General features: G+C 45.1%; 1 protein-coding gene across 1 annotated transcript in view; it reads left to right on the plus strand.

The window, feature by feature from the left end:
- FRMD4B (FERM domain containing 4B) overlaps window positions 1–5,495 on the plus strand; it is a 515,943-nt gene extending 510,448 nt beyond the window's left edge. The window contains exon 23 of the mRNA XM_086939027.1: window positions 2,953–5,495. Coding sequence (XP_086795153.1) covers window positions 2,953–3,073 — 121 coding nt within the window. The 3' untranslated portion in view covers window positions 3,074–5,495. The remainder of the gene's footprint in view (window positions 1–2,952) is intronic.
- Window positions 5,496–21,363: the final 15,868 nt, after the last annotated feature.

Here is a 21,363-nt window from a genome sequence, read left to right on the forward strand (position 1 = left end):
CCTGCATTCCTTTCATTTTTGTCAAGCAAACACGAAGAAAAAGAGCTAGAAGTAAGCCACGGGTAGTTCATATTTAGGGTCAGCGTTTATTGCGCTAAGAAAAGACAAATTAACTTTTAAAAGTCGTGTCCGCTCCAGTGCTCAATTAACCGCCATTGTGTGTTCATTTTTATTTTGTTCATCTTTTACAAGTAAGTTGCCCTTTATTGGCTTTGCAACTCTGAAGTAAAACACGTTAACAGCACTTCCTTGTACTTTACATCAATATACAAATGATTTATTTGCAGTCGAGGGAAGAACAGACAGAGATCGAAGATAAAAGCTCAAATTTACTACACTTTACAATGACACTTTTATGCTGCGTTTTCGTGACTTTAAACTATGGCGTAAACAGCAGCACGGATCAACTTTCTCACACAAACTGCTTTATGCAGAAGGTTAAGGAGCCGCAGTGCCAAACACAGTCTGCGCTGCGCAGGGCCAGCCCCCGTTCCAATGTACCTTAAGGGGGGTCACGAGAGATGTCAGTGCAAATAGCCATAGGGTTTGATGGAAAGCCAATGAACTAAAACAGCTTGACCTGGCTTTCCGCAAAATCCTCACACCAAATAAAACCATGCGTTGACAAAGGGCAAGGAAAATATCGCATTATATACTTGCACATGACATGAAATAGAAACAAAATGACACATTTTATGCCCGCTATCCTTCACCAGTTGCCAGGGTGAATTTTGAGTACATGTGTCAGGCAAGATACCAGCAGCCTCACCTTTAGGCTGTAGCGCAATATTTGTCATGAGCCCACTCCAGCTTTTGAGTATGTGCACATTTGATGACTTCATCTACTCACAACTCTATGTAGATTTGGAGCCGCACATTTCTTCATTCATGCAACGGATCATAGCATTCATGTACCCCCTCCCCCCCACCCGTACACTTTATGCATAACCAGTTGCTTGAACGGTGGTAATTTGGGGCCAAACTATGGGGCAGATTTACGAGCCCGTGCGCCACCGCTGCGTCACTTCTGTGACGCAGCGGCGGCGTACACCATGCACCACGTTACGCCCTATTTACAACGTGACGTATCTAGGGAGATGCGTCACGTTGTAAAGCCCAGCGCCACATGGAACCTGCATCAGGTTTCATGTAGGCGTTCCGGCGCAGTGGGGCGGGGGCACGTTCCAGAGCAGGACGCCTCGGAAAAGTGCCTGAGTGAAATCTACAAGATTTCACTGTCACTTTGTCCGACGCCGCTCCGTCAAATCTTTGCGCCTGCTTGAAGCAGGCGTAAGGCGTGACGCACCATGTTGAGGATAGGCCAGGTTGGAACAGTGCTGGAGTTGCGTCGCGCCCGCGACACAACTCCAGCACTGCGCCAACCTTACGCCGGCAGATGCGACACGCATCTGTTTCTCCTTGCACCATGATGCACCGCATTGTGAATGCAGCGCATCTGTGGTGGCTCAAGGGTAAACTTGCGTCACGCATCTTTCCTGGCGCATCCCTGCTGATTTGCAGGGATGCGCCTTTGTATTCACAACTATAAATGTGCATCATCTTTTAATGCATACTCTGACTCCAAGGGTGAGGCAATTCTATCAATAAAGTAGGCAAAACTAGTGAGAATTCTGTGATAAACTGCATAGAGTTCACCATATGTAAACCACAACAAGAAGTAGCCACGGCAGGTGAAGGTGCCAGTTGCGAAAGGGCATGCCAGCCATTGTTTCACACTGAGACAATGTATAACTGTAGTAATGCTACCTTGATTGAGTGTTCTTTGTGAGGACGCGGCAATCCCGGGTGCCTTCGAATGTGTTTACTTACGGAGCCTCTCGTGTTCCTGGGCGATGGTTGGGTTCCACAGCATTTCCTGCTGTTGCGGATTCCGACTGGTTGCTCTGGAGCGTCGTGGGCACTTTCTTACATTCCTAAGAAAGTGCCCACTTCAACTCCTTTACTACTACTCATCGTTTCCGTGTGATCCCACACCACAATAACTTTGGAAAGAAACAGAAACTCCAAAACCTTAATGCTAGAAATACTTTATGAAGTGGTTTTATGCTTTTGACCCAGAGCCATAACGTATTTTTTATCTGTTAATTCTTTGAATTTCAAGGGTTTTATTCCCAAACCTTTGGCCGTGCATAGCAGTGTAGGCCGCATAGCCTGTCCTGTGGCCAGACCCTGCATTCAACTAGCCAAAGGTGACCAATCTCCATTGCAGGTGGCCTTCCACTGTATGCAGTGGTGGGTAGCCACAGGGCTTGGCCTGTAGCCGGATACAGCGCCCAGCCGGCCAAACTGCACCCAGTACCTGCTATGGATGGTGTACAGAGGGGGATGTCTTCAGAGTCTGGTGTTTGGCTAGTCCCTGGGTATATGTTTTAGTTCAAGGATGAAAGCACATTTTGTGTAGTCTAGCATAAACATTATTAGACTGAGAAAAAGAAAAGAATATAGAGATGTTACAGTTTGTCGGTTTACATTATCATAGAGTTGCCTTCTTTAGACACAGAATCCCATGAATTTGTTTTCATGTATTGCATAGTGTTGCACACGCTACCCTTCCATGCGTTTCTGAGGGCTTTCATGGACGGTGTTTTAAAGGCACCTGTTAAAACAAGGTGATGCCCACTTCAGCTACAAATCTGTATGAGTTAGTGAGGCTGGGTCATATCTGGTGACCGTGCCAGTCGCCTCAGGTTTATGTTTGCTTGATGGAGACGGATGAGAGCAAAGTTGAGTCCGAGGCATGTATCGTGTGGAACACACTGGTTGGTCAATTCAGCAATTTAAAAGGTTGAACATGGTGCATTATGATGACAACTCAATAATATTTTGACTAACTAACACAGCATGTACACAATGTGTACATCTGCTCACATAGTATTGCTGAATGTGTTGTTTGGAGCTATCTCTCAAATTAATTGTTTCATTCTTTCCCAGACAATACGTGGAACCAAACCAACTAGACTACGTGACAAGCAGCCATATGGGGGAAAAATTGCTCGAAGACGATCCAAGCCTGTACTGGCACGAGGACTCCAAGCCGGGCACACTGGTGTAAAGCAGTGCCACCCTTGTTAAGGAACTGCCTCCTTCTCACTACGTGCCTTGCACAATCGGTTCTCCCACCAGAATTGTTATGGAGAAACTTCCAGTGATCTTGTTTGTCGAGATTTGAAGTGAGCGTGGAAGCGGGACGGAAATCAAGCAATGACAGTACAATCCTTGGCAAGATGCCTGAAACCAGAAGAAAATCGAGTGAAATTGTGGACACCCATAAGAGACAGCACTTGGAGTATTTAAACGTAGAGAGCACTTTGTAGGAAGCTGAAAGGTGTTTTAAAACTGTGAACAAGGGCTCTGTTGAGGGGAACACTTCCTTCTTAGCACAATCCAGACAAAGAAAAGCTGAACAATGATCGAACCCTTTCTGAGTCCGCGATGTTGTGACAAAGAGAACATGTGTAGCATAATACCTGCCTGTTGATGAACATATGCGATAAGGAGGACTTTGAGTGACTGGTGACTAGGCAGGCCTGAGAGTGAATGCATAATGGCGTGTTGGGCCAGGTAGGTCTGTGAGTCAGTGTATGATGCTGAACGCGGTCAGGTTGGCTTTTGGGTGACTGGAGGCGAATGTGTAGGGCGAGGCACGCCGCTGAATGAACACGCGGTCGAGGATTGGAGGAGGCAGCAGTGTCAGTGAATGATGCAGGGATGAGGCAGGACTGAGTGCAGGATAGTTTATACAGGATTAATCTGGCTGATGATGGGCGTGAGTAAATAGAGCCCCATGAATGAATGACAGTGAACAAGATGAGCAGGTCTGTGAGTGAACAAGGGACAGTGTAGTAGTAAGAAAGACAAAGGTTTAGCCAGGCCTGCGAGTATAAGAAAGTAAATGGAATGAGGCTGGCCTGCGCGAGAACTAATGACATACACTGTGTGCATATACGAGAGTAGACTACCTTCCTTATGAATGGCATGTAACATGAATGAGTGTGTTCATATATAGCAGCGTGATTAAGCTCCCACGTTGTGTGCTGTGTGTTGAAGAATGTCGCTGAATATTCAGCTATCCACAATAGCTTCCAAGATAAAAGTACAATGTATATTTGTAAATATCTGTAAATGAAGTCATAGAGATCGGTAATTTGAGTCCGAAATGGTTCTGAGCAAACTCTCTCCTTCCGAACTTTTTTTAAGGTACAAACATATTGCGGGGATGATGATGATGGATACACTCGTAATGTATGCGCAGAGATCTGCTGGTCAGATTTTTATTTACAATGTCTTGTGCCATTTTCGGTGGACATTTTTGGTGTGGAATGCTTGAGACGTGTTGGTTCATTTTTAATTTCCGGGGCCAGTATTTTAATGTAGGCGGAAACAAAGTGAAAAGGTTGTGGTTGTGCCTTATAAAGATGGGCATTCAGAGGATATGTGTGTCATACCGGCATTGCAGCGGCAACACTGAGTCTCCAGGCGACATAACATTTCCACGTTGGGTTGAGCACATTTTCAAAAAAGCACAGGAGGGTCAAAGCCAGCTGAAAGAAGAGGGCCCTAAAAGTCCCTAGGGAGAGCCCATTCTCTGCTCCTAATTACCTTGGAAAAGATGATGTGGTTGGCTCAATGGTAAAGAGCACGCCTGCTGGGAAATAAAAACCCCATAGACTGAATCTGGTGTTCCTCTTCTAGCCTCTTTCCAAGAGCATCTTACCTGTATCCACCTCCCAAGCGACCATAACACGCTTCTTCGCCTCAGCAAGTTTTGTGAGCAACAATCAGGACACAGGCAGGGTTTTAGAAGGGCGGAATACTGGTCCATGTGAGGCTCTGCCTTGGGCTTCATGTGGGGAAGAGGGGGGTGTCGACGTTCAGGCCCCTACATTTATGTCGTACTATCTGTTGTCTGCCAAACAGCTAGCCTCCCAGTTCCACCACGCCATTATGAATTACAGGAGGACCCTCTCTAGGCTTTTCCAAGGGCCCCTACCTTCCGTTTGGCTCTGGCCCCCATTCTTGAGCCGTGATTGGACGACCCCCTCATATGACACCACTCTCAGGGGAAACCGTGGATCATCTCCTGTACAATACTCAACAAAAGAGATGTCTGAAATCATTCCATTTTCTAAACTGTGCCGTACTTCACAATTCTCAAAAAGGTGCTCATTTTTCTTTTATATTCAAGTAATTGATACCTTCCTTGTTCATACAGTAGCTAGAAGCATTTCTAAGGAACACTTTTGGAACATTTTTTTTACCTGTACAAAGCATGTGATATAAACATGCGTTTGTTAAGCTGGTCCTTAGTCATTTGTACTATTGAGGTTTAAAGAGAAAAAACAAGTACAATAACTTATTCCCTTTGCTATGTATGGCAGCTTCCTGTAATATACCTTTTTGCATATCCTTTTACTATTTCTGACTTTTGAGACCTATAATGTCCAGGTCAATAAACGAAAAGTGTGCAATTAAAAGTGTTCAAGAGTTATTGTGTGTATTCAATTTATTGGACCTTTCAACACAGAGCGCGCAATCGGTTTGGTTTCAGCAGCAAAGCTACAACGAGAGGGACGTCATCTTGAGCAGTTCCACATTTCCTGCCGAAGTTTCAGACCGCGACACGTGTTGCTGACTTCCGTGGCTTCCTAAAGCGGAGGCAACATAAGGTGGAGGGTGGCTGCAGGCTACATACAGGCAAGGGATGAAGCCTAGTTTGATGCAACTATGGCTGCTTGCTATGGGATGTGCTGAAACGGGCAAATGTGACAAAACATTTGCAAATCTAGTAGGTCTGGCATTTTTATAGTGAAAAGCTTTGCATTGTCTGTATACTTAGTGGCGATGAGCCCGACTGTTGCTAAGGCATGGGCAATCAGTCCCAGGGTGTAGTGTGGTGGGAGGGGGTGATGTGGAAGTGGTTAACCAGTAGGGTGGTGGGGTTAGGCTGTGCGATAGTGGGTAGTGATGCTTGTTGGCAATATGGTGCAGTTTTGGCAGTGTTAGTGCAGTGTCAAGTGTCTTATTTTGTGGGGAAGGTGGTATGATCACACAGTATCTAGTATGTGGCACCATTATTTCAGGGATAGTCAGACTGCCGCTACAAATGTTCACATTATGTGCTCTGTGGGGTACTTTTATGCAATGGATAGCCTTAACAGTCCCAAAAATGATCACAATATGCCCTGAATGTAGACCCTATTGTGCTAGGAGTTGCCAGAATGTCACTAGGAACGCCCACATTGTCAAGCACGAGCCTCTGTTGCGCCAGAAAAAGCTGGGATTGTCGAGAAAGCCCACATTCTGGAAAGAATGCGCCACTATTATGAGAGGTCTTGCCAGAAAGTCACCCATAATTCCCACATAATCCCATGATATTAAGAACGGGACACTATTATTATCAAAGGTAGCACACATTTCACCAGCAAACCCCATGGCGTGTCATGAAGGGGCAAACACTTTGCCTATGTTGCCACACATATGTCAGGCAACACCCCGAGATAATCATGCATCTACTCTCCTTGAGCACGCGTACATCTGTCTCGCACTCATTCATACTCCACTTACTCTACTCTCACTGACACTCATACTCATTCCTCACACTCATATTCCTATCACTGACATTTCACACTAACATTTTCCTCACACACAGCTCACTCATCATCTCCCACTTCACTTTTAGCTCCTTAATGACCATCATGCTCATTCGTATTCTTCTCAGTCTTGATCCACTCACACTTGCACACTTCTCATAACCACACCCCACTAACACCTCTCGGACTCACACTCCGTGCCATGCACTTGTCAATGCACAAAAAGATTATTTGTCTCATTCACAAATCTTAGTGCCACCAAAATACGAACTGGTACATGCCACACTTCATACCTTGCAGCTCACACAGGGCTCTTTTGCGCCGTCTTGGGTGGCTCCACCAGCTGGTGCTTGTCTGAGAGAACAGCTGCCGACTGTCCTATCAGAAGTCAGAATACCACAGGGGCTTGACCCTCACACACACACACAGTATCATATGCTTACACTCTTGTTCCGATCATACTTCTTTCCCTCACATCATCACTCTCCTCACTCCTCTGAGTCCTACTTCATAGTCACACTCACACATACACTTCCAGAAAGTCACACACCCACATATACGCACTGCCTGACACACACAATATCACACTTGTTCCTGACTCCAAGTGCCACAAAAAGCACTTAGTGGCTGGCTTGCAACGTACTTTGTCCCCTGTGGGCTCCTTCAAGGCTGTACCCCGGGCAGCTCCACAAATCACTACCTATCCAGTTGAGAAGCTGAAGTCCACTATATTTGAAGTAAGGCTAGGGTTGGGGCTGACCTCGCTCTATCTCGGCTTCTGTTAGTGTAGGGGGTGAATATGATCAAACATCATGAGCACTCCAAGTAGACTACTATGCTTGACATGCTGTGGTGCTTGGGGATGTGCATGATGTAAGCTAGGTAGAGCTCCTGCTTGAAGGAATAAAAACTAGGGGTAGGCACAGAATTCCGCCCTCCAGCAGAATTCACAGAGTTTTGCCCACTTTGTGCAGAGTTCCCCAAAAATCAGCGAAGTGACGCGGAGCAGAGTTTTTTCTCTCGAGCGATTGCGAGAAAAAATGGTGTAAAAGACCTCCCAGCAAGATTTCCCAACGAAGGTGGTCAGGGCAGGTTGCGACCGCTCACGTTGAAAAATCTGCTGCTTGCTCCGTCCATCACCATCCCCCTTTTGTACCGCTCGCATTGAGGAAGCTGCTGCTTGAGTAGACTATCTACTCAAGTGGCAGAAAGCAGCAGCACCCTCTGACGCCACGCATAGTGCTGATAACACTGATTTTACTGCACAAGATAAACTCCTGGTGCAAAAAATCTGTGCGAGCAGCGCAACTTAACAGACTCTGCAGCTAGCGTAACTCTCCGGAGCGCAGCCGAGTTTTTCTGGCACTTTGCAGAGTTCCACGGAGTAAAACTCTGCAGACTCCCCCAGGACTAATAAAAACTCAAATATGTCCCTCGCACATGCTCAATCCATGGATGAAGGAAGCCTTCCTTATCCTTCATCCCATGTATTACGGACATGCACCCTTTGCATCATCAGCGCATATGACATGGAAAGGAAAACAAGGGAACTAACTATCTGTCAGCTGGCCCTTTACAACTCAAACAACCAATTACTTTAATACACAGTTTCAGAATGCCTGAACACCTAAAGCAAAATCAACATGTCTAGGTGTAAGTTGTGTGCATTGACGCTTGTCTGAGTGGGTAATATGTTTGCAGCATCTGCAAAATATAACAAAGTAGAACGAGACCTGGTAATCCATTAGGGAACTCACTTAATACTGTGTGCGGCCCAGCGACCACTAAGAACATCGGTAGTGCGATATAAGTAAAACTAGCAGGAGCAATCCAGGTATTTACAGAGCAAAGGCCGACAGTAATATTGGAAATATAGGTCTGTAACATTATGTTCGAGGCATATGGGCTGCAGATAGTACAATTATGAATAGATCGCCATCTGGTGTTGGGCTCAGATGATTGCACTTGTTTTTCTCTTGGAGAAGTCTTTTGTCGTCACAAGACTGATGACTCCTCCTTTGGGTGCTAGTGCGCATGGGCATCGGCTCCATCCTTAGATTGTTTTTTTCCGTCATCGGGTTCGGATGAGGATCGAAGCGCTCCGGATCGACTCAGAGAAAAAAGTGATATTTTGGCACGTATTCCCTTTCCAATTCGACAGTATTGTTATCGAACGCGAGTTCATTTCCATTTCGACGCGTTTCGACGTCAACAACAAAATTTACAACTTCTACGTCGACGAGACCGGGAGGCCCATCTCGATGTAGTCCAGCTCGGAGTCCATGGAAAGGACTCCATTCAAAAGATGTCCAACGTGTGGTGCTAAGTTCCCAGACAAGGACCTACACAAGGTGTGCAATTTCTGCCTATCACCTGAACACGAATCCAGGGACTATGAAGCCTGCGCAGCATTCTCCTCCAAGTCGACGATTAGAAACCGTCGAGCCCGAAGACACGAGGTGTCGAGAATGCAGTCAGAGGCAATCCCGGAGCAGTTCGAGGCCCAGCACCCAGAAGAAGAAGAAGAAGATGAGGACGAGTCGGGCTCGGAAGTGGACGAGTCTGATGTCGAAGAAATCGACGCTCATCAAACCGCGAGTGACGACGTCCCCTTACCAAAAAACCGACCCAGTTTGGTGTCGACCCCGCCTTCGAGCCGGTCAGACTACCGAAAAAAGTTTCCGACGCTCCGCCTTCGGGCCTGGCAATGAAACCGAAACCGAAACACTCGGCCTCCCACCATGTCGGATCCGAGAAGCGGTCGACATCGACACCGAAGCGCCATTCAAAGGAAGGCTCGCAGTCGAAACATTCCATGTCGAAACCGAAACATGCTTCGACGTCGAAGACTTACTCGACACTGAAAAAATTGGAATCTATTAAATTCTCAGTGCCGAAAACACAGAACACTGACGGTCAGAAGCAAAGGCACCTTTCGGAATCAAAAACTGCGGTACCGACACAGGAGCATCAGACAGATCCAAAACAAAAGACTTTGTTTATCGATCCGCAAACTGGCAAAGTGGTGACAAAACTACCTAAAAAGAGGAAGAATGAACAGTTGGACGACAAAGCTCTTCCTCCTAAAACGAGAAAAATGGGGACAAATACAACTCCTCCCCTTTCTCCTCAACCTAGAGACACACCCTTTTCTCCTCTTCCTCACATCTGCCAGCTATTCCTCCACCTTCTACACCAAGACCATCTACACCTCAAACAGATGTAGAAAGTGATACAGGGGAGGGAGAACTTCATGGGGATGACAACACTGCCCCAGATGAAGCAGACCCATGGGAGGATTATAACGCAGGGTCAGATAATGATAATGACCCCGAACTATATCCCTCAAAACCTTCACCACCTGATGATAATACAGGTTTTGTACAGTTAATTAATAGGGCAGCAAAATACCACAAGGTAGACTTACACACGGAACCTCAAATAGAGGATTTCCTTTTAGAAACACTACCTGCTTAAGGGTCTTCTCAATCACACATCAGACATATTCAAAGACCCTGCGAGGGCTAGATTATTAAACCCAAGAATTGATAAAAAATTATAAGGCAGCCCCAAAGGACCCAACATATATCAAAGTACAGGTACCTCTGGACTCGCTAGTAGTCACAAACGCTCGTAAGAGAGCAAACTCATTAACTACAGGAGAAGCTCCTCCTGACAAGGAGTCCAAGTTAATAGATGCCTCTGGCAAGAGAGTAGCATCCCAAGCGGCAAACAGCTGGCGCATAGCTAATACACAAGCGCTACTTGCACGCTATGATAGAGCTCATTATGATTAGTTAGAAAAACTCATTACACATCTCCCTAAGGAACATCAAAAAAGGGCAGACCAGATCATACAAGAAGGGAAGATAATAACTAACACTTCCATTAAGTGCGCCTTAGACGCAGCAGACACTGCAGCAAGATCCATCAACACCAGTATCATGTTAGAAGACATGCATGGCTCAGAGTATCAGGGTTCAAACAAGAAGTACAAACATCCTTATTGAGCCAGCCTTTTGATGAAAAAACACTTTTCGGCTCAGGTACAGATGAGACGTTAGAAAAGATGAAAAAAGACACAGAACGGCTAAATCAATGGGAGCATTGCAACAGTCAACTCAAAGGGGTTCCTTTCGTAGGTCCACCTATAGAGGCGGGTCAAAGAATACAGGCACAAGCCAGCAATCTACCTCTTTTACGCCAACATCACCCAGAGGTAATTCAAGAGGCAGTTACAGAGGTAACAACAACAAGGGTAGAGGTCGCGGAAATAACAACAACCGCAACTCCCCAACCCCAAAACAGTGACTTCATACAGCTCCCCCCAGACCATATAACACCGGTCGGGGGACGTCTATCACAGTTTCTACCTGTCTGGGAAAACATCACATCAGACAGGTGGGTGAGACAAATTATCCAACATGGTTATTGCCTAGAACTCACAGCTACCCCACCAAACATCCCCCCCAAACAGCGTCCGATGAGTCAAGATCATCTAACATTGTTAAAACAGGAAGTACTATCACTGCTACAAAAGCATGCCATAGAGAAGGTTCCACAACATCAACAAGGAACAGGGGTATACTCTCTATACTTCCTAATTCCCAAAAAAGACGGGTCTTTAAGGCCAATACTAGACCTCAGACCTCTCAATGCATACATAAATTCGGAACATTTCCACATGGTCACGCTCCCACGTGTACTTCCTTTCCTGAAGAAAGGGGACTTTCTTTCTACACTGGATCTAAAAGACGCTTACTTTCACATCCCAATTCACAAAGCCCACAGGAAATACCTCAGGTTTGTTGTAGAAGGACAACATTATCAGTTCAAAGTCCTTCCGTTTGGGGTCACAACAGCACCAAGGGTGTTCACAAAATGCCTAGCAGTGGTTGCAGCGCACCTAAGAAGACAACAAATACATGTCTTCCCTTACTTGGACGATTGGCTAATAAAGGCCAAATCACAAGAAGAATGTCTTCAAAACACACAAAAGACCATTCAGTTGCTGCACCAGCTAGGGTTTATGGTGAACTACACAAAATCCCACCTGCCACCAAACAAAGTTCAGCAATATCTAGGGGCTACTATAGACACAGAAAAAGCCAAAGTATACCCCAATCCAATCAGGATCCAAACAATGCTCACGTTAATCCAAAGATTTCAACCACAACACTCACTAACAGCTCGAGTGTTCATGCAGCTATTAGGGATGATGTCCTTTTGCATACTGCTAATACCATATTCCAGATTACAAATGTGTCCGCTGCAAGAATGTCTAGCAACACAGTGGAATCAGGCTCAAGGTCAGATTACAGATCTGGTGTTGGTAGACGACCGCACACATCGCTCTCTGAAGTGGTGGAACACAACAAACATTTCCAAGGGGCGGTCGTTCCTAGAACCGATTCCACAAGTGATACTAACAGCGGATGCATCGCTCACCGGATGGGGAGCGCATATGGAGAAATATACAGTGCAGGGAAGATGGAGTGTACAGCAAAAAAGACTGCACATCAATCATCTAGAACTACTATCAGTGTTTCTAGCATTAAAAGCTTTTCAAATGCAGATTCTCAACAATGCAGTCCAGATCAGAACAGACAACATGACTGCAATGTATTATATTCAAAAACAGGGGGGGACACACTCTCTCCAACTATCCAGACTAGCGCAGGACATTTGGAGATGGGCCATTCCTCAAAAGATCTATCTGTTAGCCGAACACCTACCAGGAGTTCAAAATCAGATAGCAGACATCTTAAGCAGAGAGTCACAACAAATACACGAATGGGAACTGCACAACCAATACTGCAGCCATTCTTCCAAAGATGGGGACAACCAGAGATAGATCTCTTTGCAACGCAAAATGCCAAACCTTTGCATCCAGGTACCCACACCACCTGTCGCAGGGCAATGCGTTATGGATAAATTGGTCCAACAAATTTGCATACACTTTTCCCCCTCTCCCACTAATTCCATTAGTGGTTCGAAAACTGCAACAACATTCAATGACAATAATACTAGTAGCACCCACGTGGACACGACAGCTGTGGTTCACCACGCTACTGCACATCTCCCAGGTGCCGCATCAAAAGTTAAGAATATTACCCATGCACCATGGAGAAATAATGCACCCAGATCCCAAACAATTGAAACTAGCGATCTGGCTCTTGAGGTCATAGAATTTAGATACTTAAATTTACCTCCAAACTGTATGGAAATCATTAAGCAAGCAAGACGTCCTACCACCAGAGCATGCTATGCAGCAAAGTGGAAAAGGTTTGCTGTATACTGTAACAGTAACAACATCAACCCTCTGGACGCATCCACTAAAGAGATTGTTTGCTATTTACTACACTTACAGCAATGTAACCTTGCTTACACCGCTATTAGAGTACATCGTGCAGCTATAGCAACGTACCCGCAAAACAGGCAACATCTATCCCTGTTTAAAGTGCCAGCAATAAAAGCTTTCATGGAAGGCCTCAAGAGAGTCATTCCACCAGGACTACCACCTTCTACGGTCTGGAATCTCAACATAGTACTTACCAGACTAATGGGACCACCTTTCGAACCTATGATTAGGTGTGAAATACAATTCCTTAAATGGAAGGTGGGCTTTCTTATAGCCATTACTTCACTCAGGCATTCACAATACAAGAACCATTCCTACAGTTACACCAGAATAAAGTGGTTCTTAGAACAAACCCAAAATTCTTGCCTAAAGTAATTTCAGCATTCCACATCAATCAACCAGTGGAACTACCAGTCTTCTTTCCAAAACCACAGACGGTAGCAGAAAGGGCCCTACATACATTAGATGTCAAAAGGGCAATATTGTACTACATAGAAAGAACACAAACTTTCAGAAAAACCAAACAACTATTTGTAGCGTTTTCTCCAACACATAAGGGCAATCCTATCTCTAAAGCAGGCATTGCCAGGTGGATTGTAAAATGTATACAAATATGTTACATAAAAGCAAAAAGGACATTAACTGTTCCTCCTAGAGCTCACTCTACACATAAATTAGGGGCATCTATGGCATTCTTAGGAAACATTCCCTTAGATGACATATGCAAAGCAGCAACCTGGGTTACACCACATACCTTCACAAAACACTACTGTGTCGATGTGCAGGCAACACAACAGGCTAGAGTGGGCCAAGCTGTACTAAAAACCCTATTTCAAACTGTTGCAACAGACACTGGTGACCACCACTAGGGAGATAACTGCTGTACAGTCTATTCATAAATGTACCATCTGCAGCCCATATGCCTCGAACGGAATATGCTATTTACCAGTATGCATCTGTACTTGGCATAGAGGGCTGCAGAGTGGTACATGCCCTCCCAGCCTCCCCCGAAACCTGTCTGTTCCAACACTATCTTATTTAGATACACTTACATGGGCATTTCTCTCTGCATATTCTATCATACTACTCCATCTAACCCTACTATGGCAAAACAATCTAAGGATGGAGCCGATGCCCATGCGCACTAGCACCCAAAGGAGGAGTCATCAGTCTCGTGACGACAAAAGACTTCTCCAAGATAAAAACAAGTGCAATCATCCGAGCCCAACACCAGATGGCGATCTATTCATAAATGTACCACTCTGCAGCCCTCTATGCCAAGAACATGTGAGATGTATCGGGACAAGATCGTTAACATTTCGATTCCTTTTTGACAATAATGAGGGGGGTCATCATCAGGCTCGGTGAGCAGAGCTGCTCACGTTAGTCATCATACTTTTTAATAAAGAAAGGCAAGTGTTAACTAGCACCCAGGACATTTGTGCATAAAAAAGAATTTGGTGTGTCTTAGTGCGCACTCACCACCATGTTTCTCAGGCTCAGTCACAGTAAATGTGAGGAGGGTAATAAATATCAGGCATGTCTTTGGCAACCTGTACTTTACCTATTTACCAATGGTGCTTTACCTGCAGAGAAATGTTGATTCTGGTCTGGTAATGTGTGTGTTACCTACTGGGCAATTATGAAAATTGGCATAGCAATGTATACCTTGTTAACTTGTTATGGTGTAGTTTAATGGGCCTGTGTACAGTGGGACAGCCATATGGGGTTAAAAAGTGAAACAACCTAAGGGGGAATAGACTCACTTCTGCTACAAGGAGTTTGAGGCATCTTAAGGGGGTGGGGGGGCTAAAGCACACATGCTGAAAACTGCCTTAGTATCTAATTAAAATCAACTTTGATTCCATCTCAAATCGTAAAAGTGTACATTTTATTAAGTATCTAATTAAAATCAACTTTATTTGATTCCATCTCAAATCGTAAAAGTGTACATTTTATTAAAAAAAACAACCAACAGTAATCAATTCTCACTGTCATAAAATCATTCTATAAAATGTGTTTTTTTCCTGGTCTGTAGAATTCTGCAGAAATATTTTGCATATTTTGCAACACAGTAGCAAATTATCAGTGAAGGTAAAGTTTGTAATTACAAAAAACAAGGACGACATTGTTTAAAATTAAGGTTGTGTAAACTCAGTAAAATGTAACATTTCCTCAAGTCCTTAACCCCTTCGACGCTGATGACGAGCTGGGCTCGTCATGGCGTAAGGAAATCAAAGGGGGAGTGAAGAGGTGATGCCGGTGGGCACCGAGGTGGGCACGTCCTCCTCTTGTCAGGGTTTTAGGTTAATCAGAAAGGGCCACCTCACAATGGGTGGATGTGTATCCAGGTGTCATTGGAATACAACATCTTTGTTAAAATACCCCTCACACACCAAAAGGGCCCTTGGTGTCATGCTTCATCATCGGGGTCTTCCCGTCCCGCTGCGGGGCGGGGCAGTGCTGCGACAAGCGGATACGCTGGAGCACCTTTTAGATGGAGGTGCTATGTGTTGGGAGTGAGTGTCAGTGGGGTCAGGGGTGATATCTGGTGTGAGTTAAAAAATACCTGGCCTAGTGGAAAAAAGAATTTTATTAAACACTGGCTGGTATTATTAAAAAGAAAAAGTGAAACGGAGAGATAGAGCAGGTTAATGGGCTCTCTCTCCTAAGTGGGTCAACATGTTTCGAGGCACGGGGCCTCTTCGTCAGGACCTAGGGGAGATCCCCCTGTCACTCACTAATGTATTCTCCACATAGGTAGAAAAAAATGTGTATGTACAAAAAAGTGAAAAAAGAACTATGTGAGTAACTACCAATTAATAATTACAGCACATATATGCTACCACACTAATAATGTAGTATGCCTGCAAAATAAGAGTAAGAGATTAAAAATGCGCCGATCCCAAAGTGTGCTTAACTCTAGATTACCTGTAAGGAAAAATGAGAAACACACACAGAAATATTTTCAAGTAGGGGATCCAGTGTAAACATGTAGGATTCTTGAAGAGTTCCTTCAGCACACACACAGTCAGTCACACACAGGGTAGGTAACATACATAGGTTCTGCGTAGCCAGAGGTTATAGATATGGAAATGCATACTTATCAATAGGGGGATCAATGCCTCATGAGCCAGCATAAGACTGAAGGGTATGGTGGGGTGTCAACTGCAAAGAAGAAAAAATGGATATACTGTAATCCTGCCTTAGAAGTGGTATAAGGTAACTCAACTAGGTTGAGTAGGAATACAGGCTTAGACCTCCTCGAGACGGCTATGCCGTACTTACTGTGCCCCTAGCACGATTGTGCTTCCTCCTTCGTCCGCGGCTTCCGTGGATATGAAGGGGGGAGTGGGCGGCGTGTATATATACTCAATGGTAATTGGATAATTGATCCATTGAACTTGGCGGGAAGTTCGCCGGGTATGTGTGGCCAGCAAGGGAAATACGGGGGCGGCCATGTTGGATGGTTAGATATAGCCAATAGATATTGGTTCCTCGGCTGTGGTACTTGTTGAATAACGATCGTGGGTAAAAGTGTACATTTTATTAAGTATCTAATTAAAATCAACTTTATTTGATTCCATCTCAAATCGTAAAAGTGTACATTTTATTTTTATTTTGGGTAGTTTCCTGGAGTCTAGAGCTAGTTAAAGATGAGAAATTAGCCAGACCGGGAGGAAAACACCGCAGCGGCGCCCGGCGCTCTGCGGTCGGTCACTGCGCATGCGCCGGAGTTAGCACACTTCCGCGCATGCGCATAGGGCAGTCACTGAAGGTGGTGCGCATGCGCACCGTGATTCCCTAGTTGTGATCCTTGCTTTCACCAGCGCTGCTCAGATTGGACCAGCACACATGAAATCTGGACAGTATCATGACTGTTTGCGTTGGTATACACTCAGACTATCAATATTGATAAGTATACTGGAGTAGAAAACTGTGTTTTATATGCAGCCTCGAGGAGTTTGAGTTAGGAGGAGGTTTTTTTGTTAGGAGGAGGTTTTTTGAGAAAATGGAGGAGGGGATGTTTATCAAATATTATGACACGGTCCCATATATGTACACCTTTCAGGAACCAGGTTGGCTGGAAGGGGTGAGAATATATATGGGGAACTTGTAATGTAGTAAATCTATGTTGCAGGGGCCATTCTTACAAACAGAAAAAGTTTTCTTATATACATACAAAACAGAAAAGAGTCCATTTTTGGAGACAGAGGTGTCTGCATTGTCACAAAGTACAACACGCCTTACGTGTGCAGTTGAGACCATGGGATGTCATCGTTCAGGCCAGTGCGATGTGACCCCAAACGGAACACCCAACGTTGTTCTTTTGATAGAAGCTCTCTATCATTGGGGAAGATCTCAATAACAGTCCACTTTAGGTCATGGACACTGTGTCCCATAGTGGCAAAATGGGCAGACATTTTTGTAGATGTCCTGTTGCAGCGTACATTGCTGCGGTGTTCTCCCATGCGAATTTTCACGGGTCTGCTGGTCATCCCTACATACTCCTTGTTACACGGACAGGTGATCAAGTACACCACATTGCGACTGTTGCAATTCGTGAAAGCACGCTGCTCCCATGTAGAGTGGTTAGAAAAGGTGATACTCTTACTCTTCTTTGTGTACTGGCAGGATACACAAGAACCACAGGGGTGGTGTCCACTAATCCCTGCGACTCTAGGGGGTTCAATTACACCCGTTGATCTCGGTCTTGTGTGTACCAGGAGATCTTTTAGGTTCATTCCCCTCCTATGTGCAAACATTGGTTTAGGAAAATCCAGTTGGCCACATGATAAAACCCTCCAATGTTTGTTCACGATTTTCGTGATCTTGTTGGAGTTGGTGTTGTAGGTGGTAACGCAAATGGGGCGAGGATCTGGTTCTTTTGCTTCCGTGTCGTCCAGGAGGGCTTCCCTGTTATTATTGCGAGCACGTTTCAGACCTTTACGGACAATGTTTGCCGGGTATTGTCTGTTCAGGAGTTTGCTCTCCAGGTCTGCCGCTTGAGTCTTAAAATCATCTATGCTGCTACAGTTGCGCCGTAAGCGGAGAAATTGTCCGTATGGAAGGTTCTCACGTAAGTGGCGCGGATGGAAGCTACTGTACAGAAGTAGACTGTTCTTAGCTGTCGGCTTGAAATGAGTGCTAGTTGCAAGTTTGCCTCCTTTAGGAAAGATGTTCAGATCTAGAAACACTAGATTTTCGTTGGAAGCAGTATGAGTAAATCTCAAGAACTGATCTTGCTGATTTAGCCAGTTCATGAAACATGTAACCGAGTCTAGGTCACCCTTCCAGATGACAAAAATGTCGTCTATGTATCTCTTCCAAGTGAGTACATGATGCCTATAGGGATTGCTCTGATCCAGGATCTTGGTGGATTCCAGATGATGGACGTAAAGACCTGCCAGGCTGGGGGCACAGGTGCTCCCCATACTGTTGCCGTGTCTTTGGAGGTAGTAGGTATCTTCATATTGAAAAAAGTTCTTTGTGAGGGTCAAAGAGATGCATTCGAGGACCACTTGTCTGGGGGTGTGGTAATCCCATGGTGTGGAGAATAATACTTCCTCTATTATCTCCAGGGTTTCTCTATGTGGAAGACTTGTATATAGACTCTCCACGTCAAGTCCCACAAGAAGATCGTGTTCCGGGTCAAAGGGAACATCCTTGATCAATTGAAGGACTGCTTTGGTATCCCTCAAATAGGTATCGGTGCTCTGCACAATAGGCCGGAGGAATGCGTCTGCGAACTTAGATAGTGGTTCCAAGATAGAGTTTATACCCGACACTATCGGACGCCCAGGAGGATAAGGGGCGTCCTTATGAATTTTGGGTATAGTGTAAAAGTACGGTACTTTTGGTTTGTCTTGGGTTAGGAACTCACTCTCCTTTCTGGTCAGCCAATCGTGTGCTCTCGCTTCCTCAATCATTATCTGGATCGAGATCCTCACTTCCTCTGTGGGATCTTCTCTTAATACCTGGTAATTTCGTGCATCATTCAGTAGTTTTTTACATTCCCTATCGTAGTTACTGTATGTCTGTACAACCGTTGCCCCGCCCTTGTCGGCTGGTTTTATCACAATAGTCTGGTTATTAGCAAGTTCCTGCAGTGCAGCCTGTTCCTGACGGGAGGTGTTCCTAAAAGGGATCTTGTCACTGTTCGGTAACCTCTCAAGATCTTCCATTACTGCTTTTTCAAAAGTCAGGAGTTCTACAGGTATGGTAAAGTCTAGTGGGGTAAAAGTTGACTTTTTCTTCAAACTTGTGTCGGACTCCTCAGTACCTACGTTAGTGGCATCCTGAAAGAAAGCCCGAAGTTTGAGTTTCCTCATGAATTCTTTCATCTCTTGGCAAACTTTGAATTTATCCATTTTATTTGTAGGTACATAGCCTAAACCTTTTGACAGAACCTTCACTTGGTCTTCTGTGAGGTCTTGGTCCGACAGGTTAACTACTAAGTTCCCCGGCTGGTGGAGGCTGTTTGGCTCCGTGTTGATACACCCGGGGCGGTCTCTGGAGGTTGGTTCCAGTGAACCTGATTGCCTTTTCGATTTCTTCCCCTTCTGGGGCCCCGGCGCTGGCCTAAAAAAGGCTGCTGCCCATAGTAATTGTACTGGGGAGCTTGCGGGTCCCAAGGTTGGAAGGGGTGATTCATGAAGGGTGGTGCCGGTGGGTATTGCATATATCCTGGGGGTACCTGGTATGGTATCCACCCTCTTCCACCCCTTGGAAATTGCCCTCTGGAAGAGGGTTTTCCTCTGTTTGCACCCTGATTGCTATTTCTACTAGAGTTGGAGCTATTCGAGCTGGTGTCAGAAAAGTTGGTGTCCTGATCACTGCTTTGATTTCTTGATACATAATCCTTCTTAATGTACGGGTAAATCCGCTCATGTGTGAACTCCTCTGTGTCTTTCTTATGTTTTTTACTTTTACTTTTTTTCAGAGTGAGTTCGAAATCGGTCATTTCTTGGTTCAGTTCTTCGAGTCGTTTTTTCAGGGCTGTAGGGGATAGATAGCTTTTGATCTTAACTTCTAGTTTTGAAATTTCAATTTTCAGTTCTTGGGTCAGCTTTGTCGCTGTCTTCACAATGAGAACCAGCCAATCTCTGGTGCATCTCCAGCTGATCAAGGACCAGTCTCGTTTAAATTCGAGGTCATGGGTAAAGATGAAAGGTTCATTTTTAACTATTAGTCCTGCGGGGGCTGTCTTGGATTTCAGATATTCCGACATAAATAGACCGTGGAGGGCCGTCTTGATCTGTGTTCTTCTAAGCACAGCCAATTCGTCCCAATCACTATCGTTCGTGCATGGTTCGGTGTTACTTAGCCCTTCAAAAGGGCGGAGCGTGGCTAGAATTCTGTCGACTTCCTCATCGTCAAACGTGAGGCCTCCTGCTTCCTCCATGATGGATGGCTACTTAGAATGAGTGTGTGGTGACTATGTGTGGGTGTTTTAGCGGTGATGTGCGTGAAAAAGGATATAAATATATAGACACAAGGCAGCCTAGTTGGGTGCTATGTGTAGATCCAGAACTTCTGGTGTCTCGGTCAACTCGAGAGAAAAAAAGGGACTCCCACAGCTGCACGCTGTCTAAAGACTAAGGAAATCAAAGGGGGAGTGAAGAGGTGATGCCGGTGGGCACCGAGGTGGGCACGTCCTCCTCTTGTCAGGGTTTTAGGTTAATCAGAAAGGGCCACCTCACAATGGGTGGATGTGTATCCAGGTGTCATTGGAATACAACATCTTTGTTAAAATACCCCTCACACACCAAAAGGGCCCTTGGTGTCATGCTTCATCATCGGGGTCTTCCCGTCCCGCTGCGGGGCGGGGCAGTGCTGCGACAAGCGGATACGCTGGAGCACCTTTTAGATGGAGGTGCTATGTGTTGGGAGTGAGTGTCAGTGGGGTCAGGGGTGATATCTGGTGTGAGTTAAAAAATACCTGGCCTAGTGGAAAAAAGAATTTTATTAAACACTGGCTGGTATTATTAAAAAGAAAAAGTGAAACGGAGAGATAGAGCAGGTTAATGGGCTCTCTCTCCTAAGTGGGTCAACATGTTTCGAGGCACGGGGCCTCTTCGTCAGGACCTAGGGGAGATCCCCCTGTCACTCACTAATGTATTCTCCACATAGGTAGAAAAAAATGTGTATGTACAAAAAAGTGAAAAAAGAACTATGTGAGTAACTACCAATTAATAATTACAGCACATATATGCTACCACACTAATAATGTAGTATGCCTGCAAAATAAGAGTAAGAGATTAAAAATGCGCCGATCCCAAAGTGCGCTTAACTCTAGATTACCTGTAAGGAAAAATGAGAAACACACACAGAAATATTTTCAAGTAGGGGATCCAGTGTAAACATGTAGGATTCTTGAAGAGTTCCTTC

This window comes from Lissotriton vulgaris, chromosome 9, assembly GCF_964263255.1.
Source record: "Lissotriton vulgaris chromosome 9, aLisVul1.2, whole genome shotgun sequence".
NCBI lineage: Eukaryota > Metazoa > Chordata > Amphibia > Caudata > Salamandridae > Lissotriton > Lissotriton vulgaris.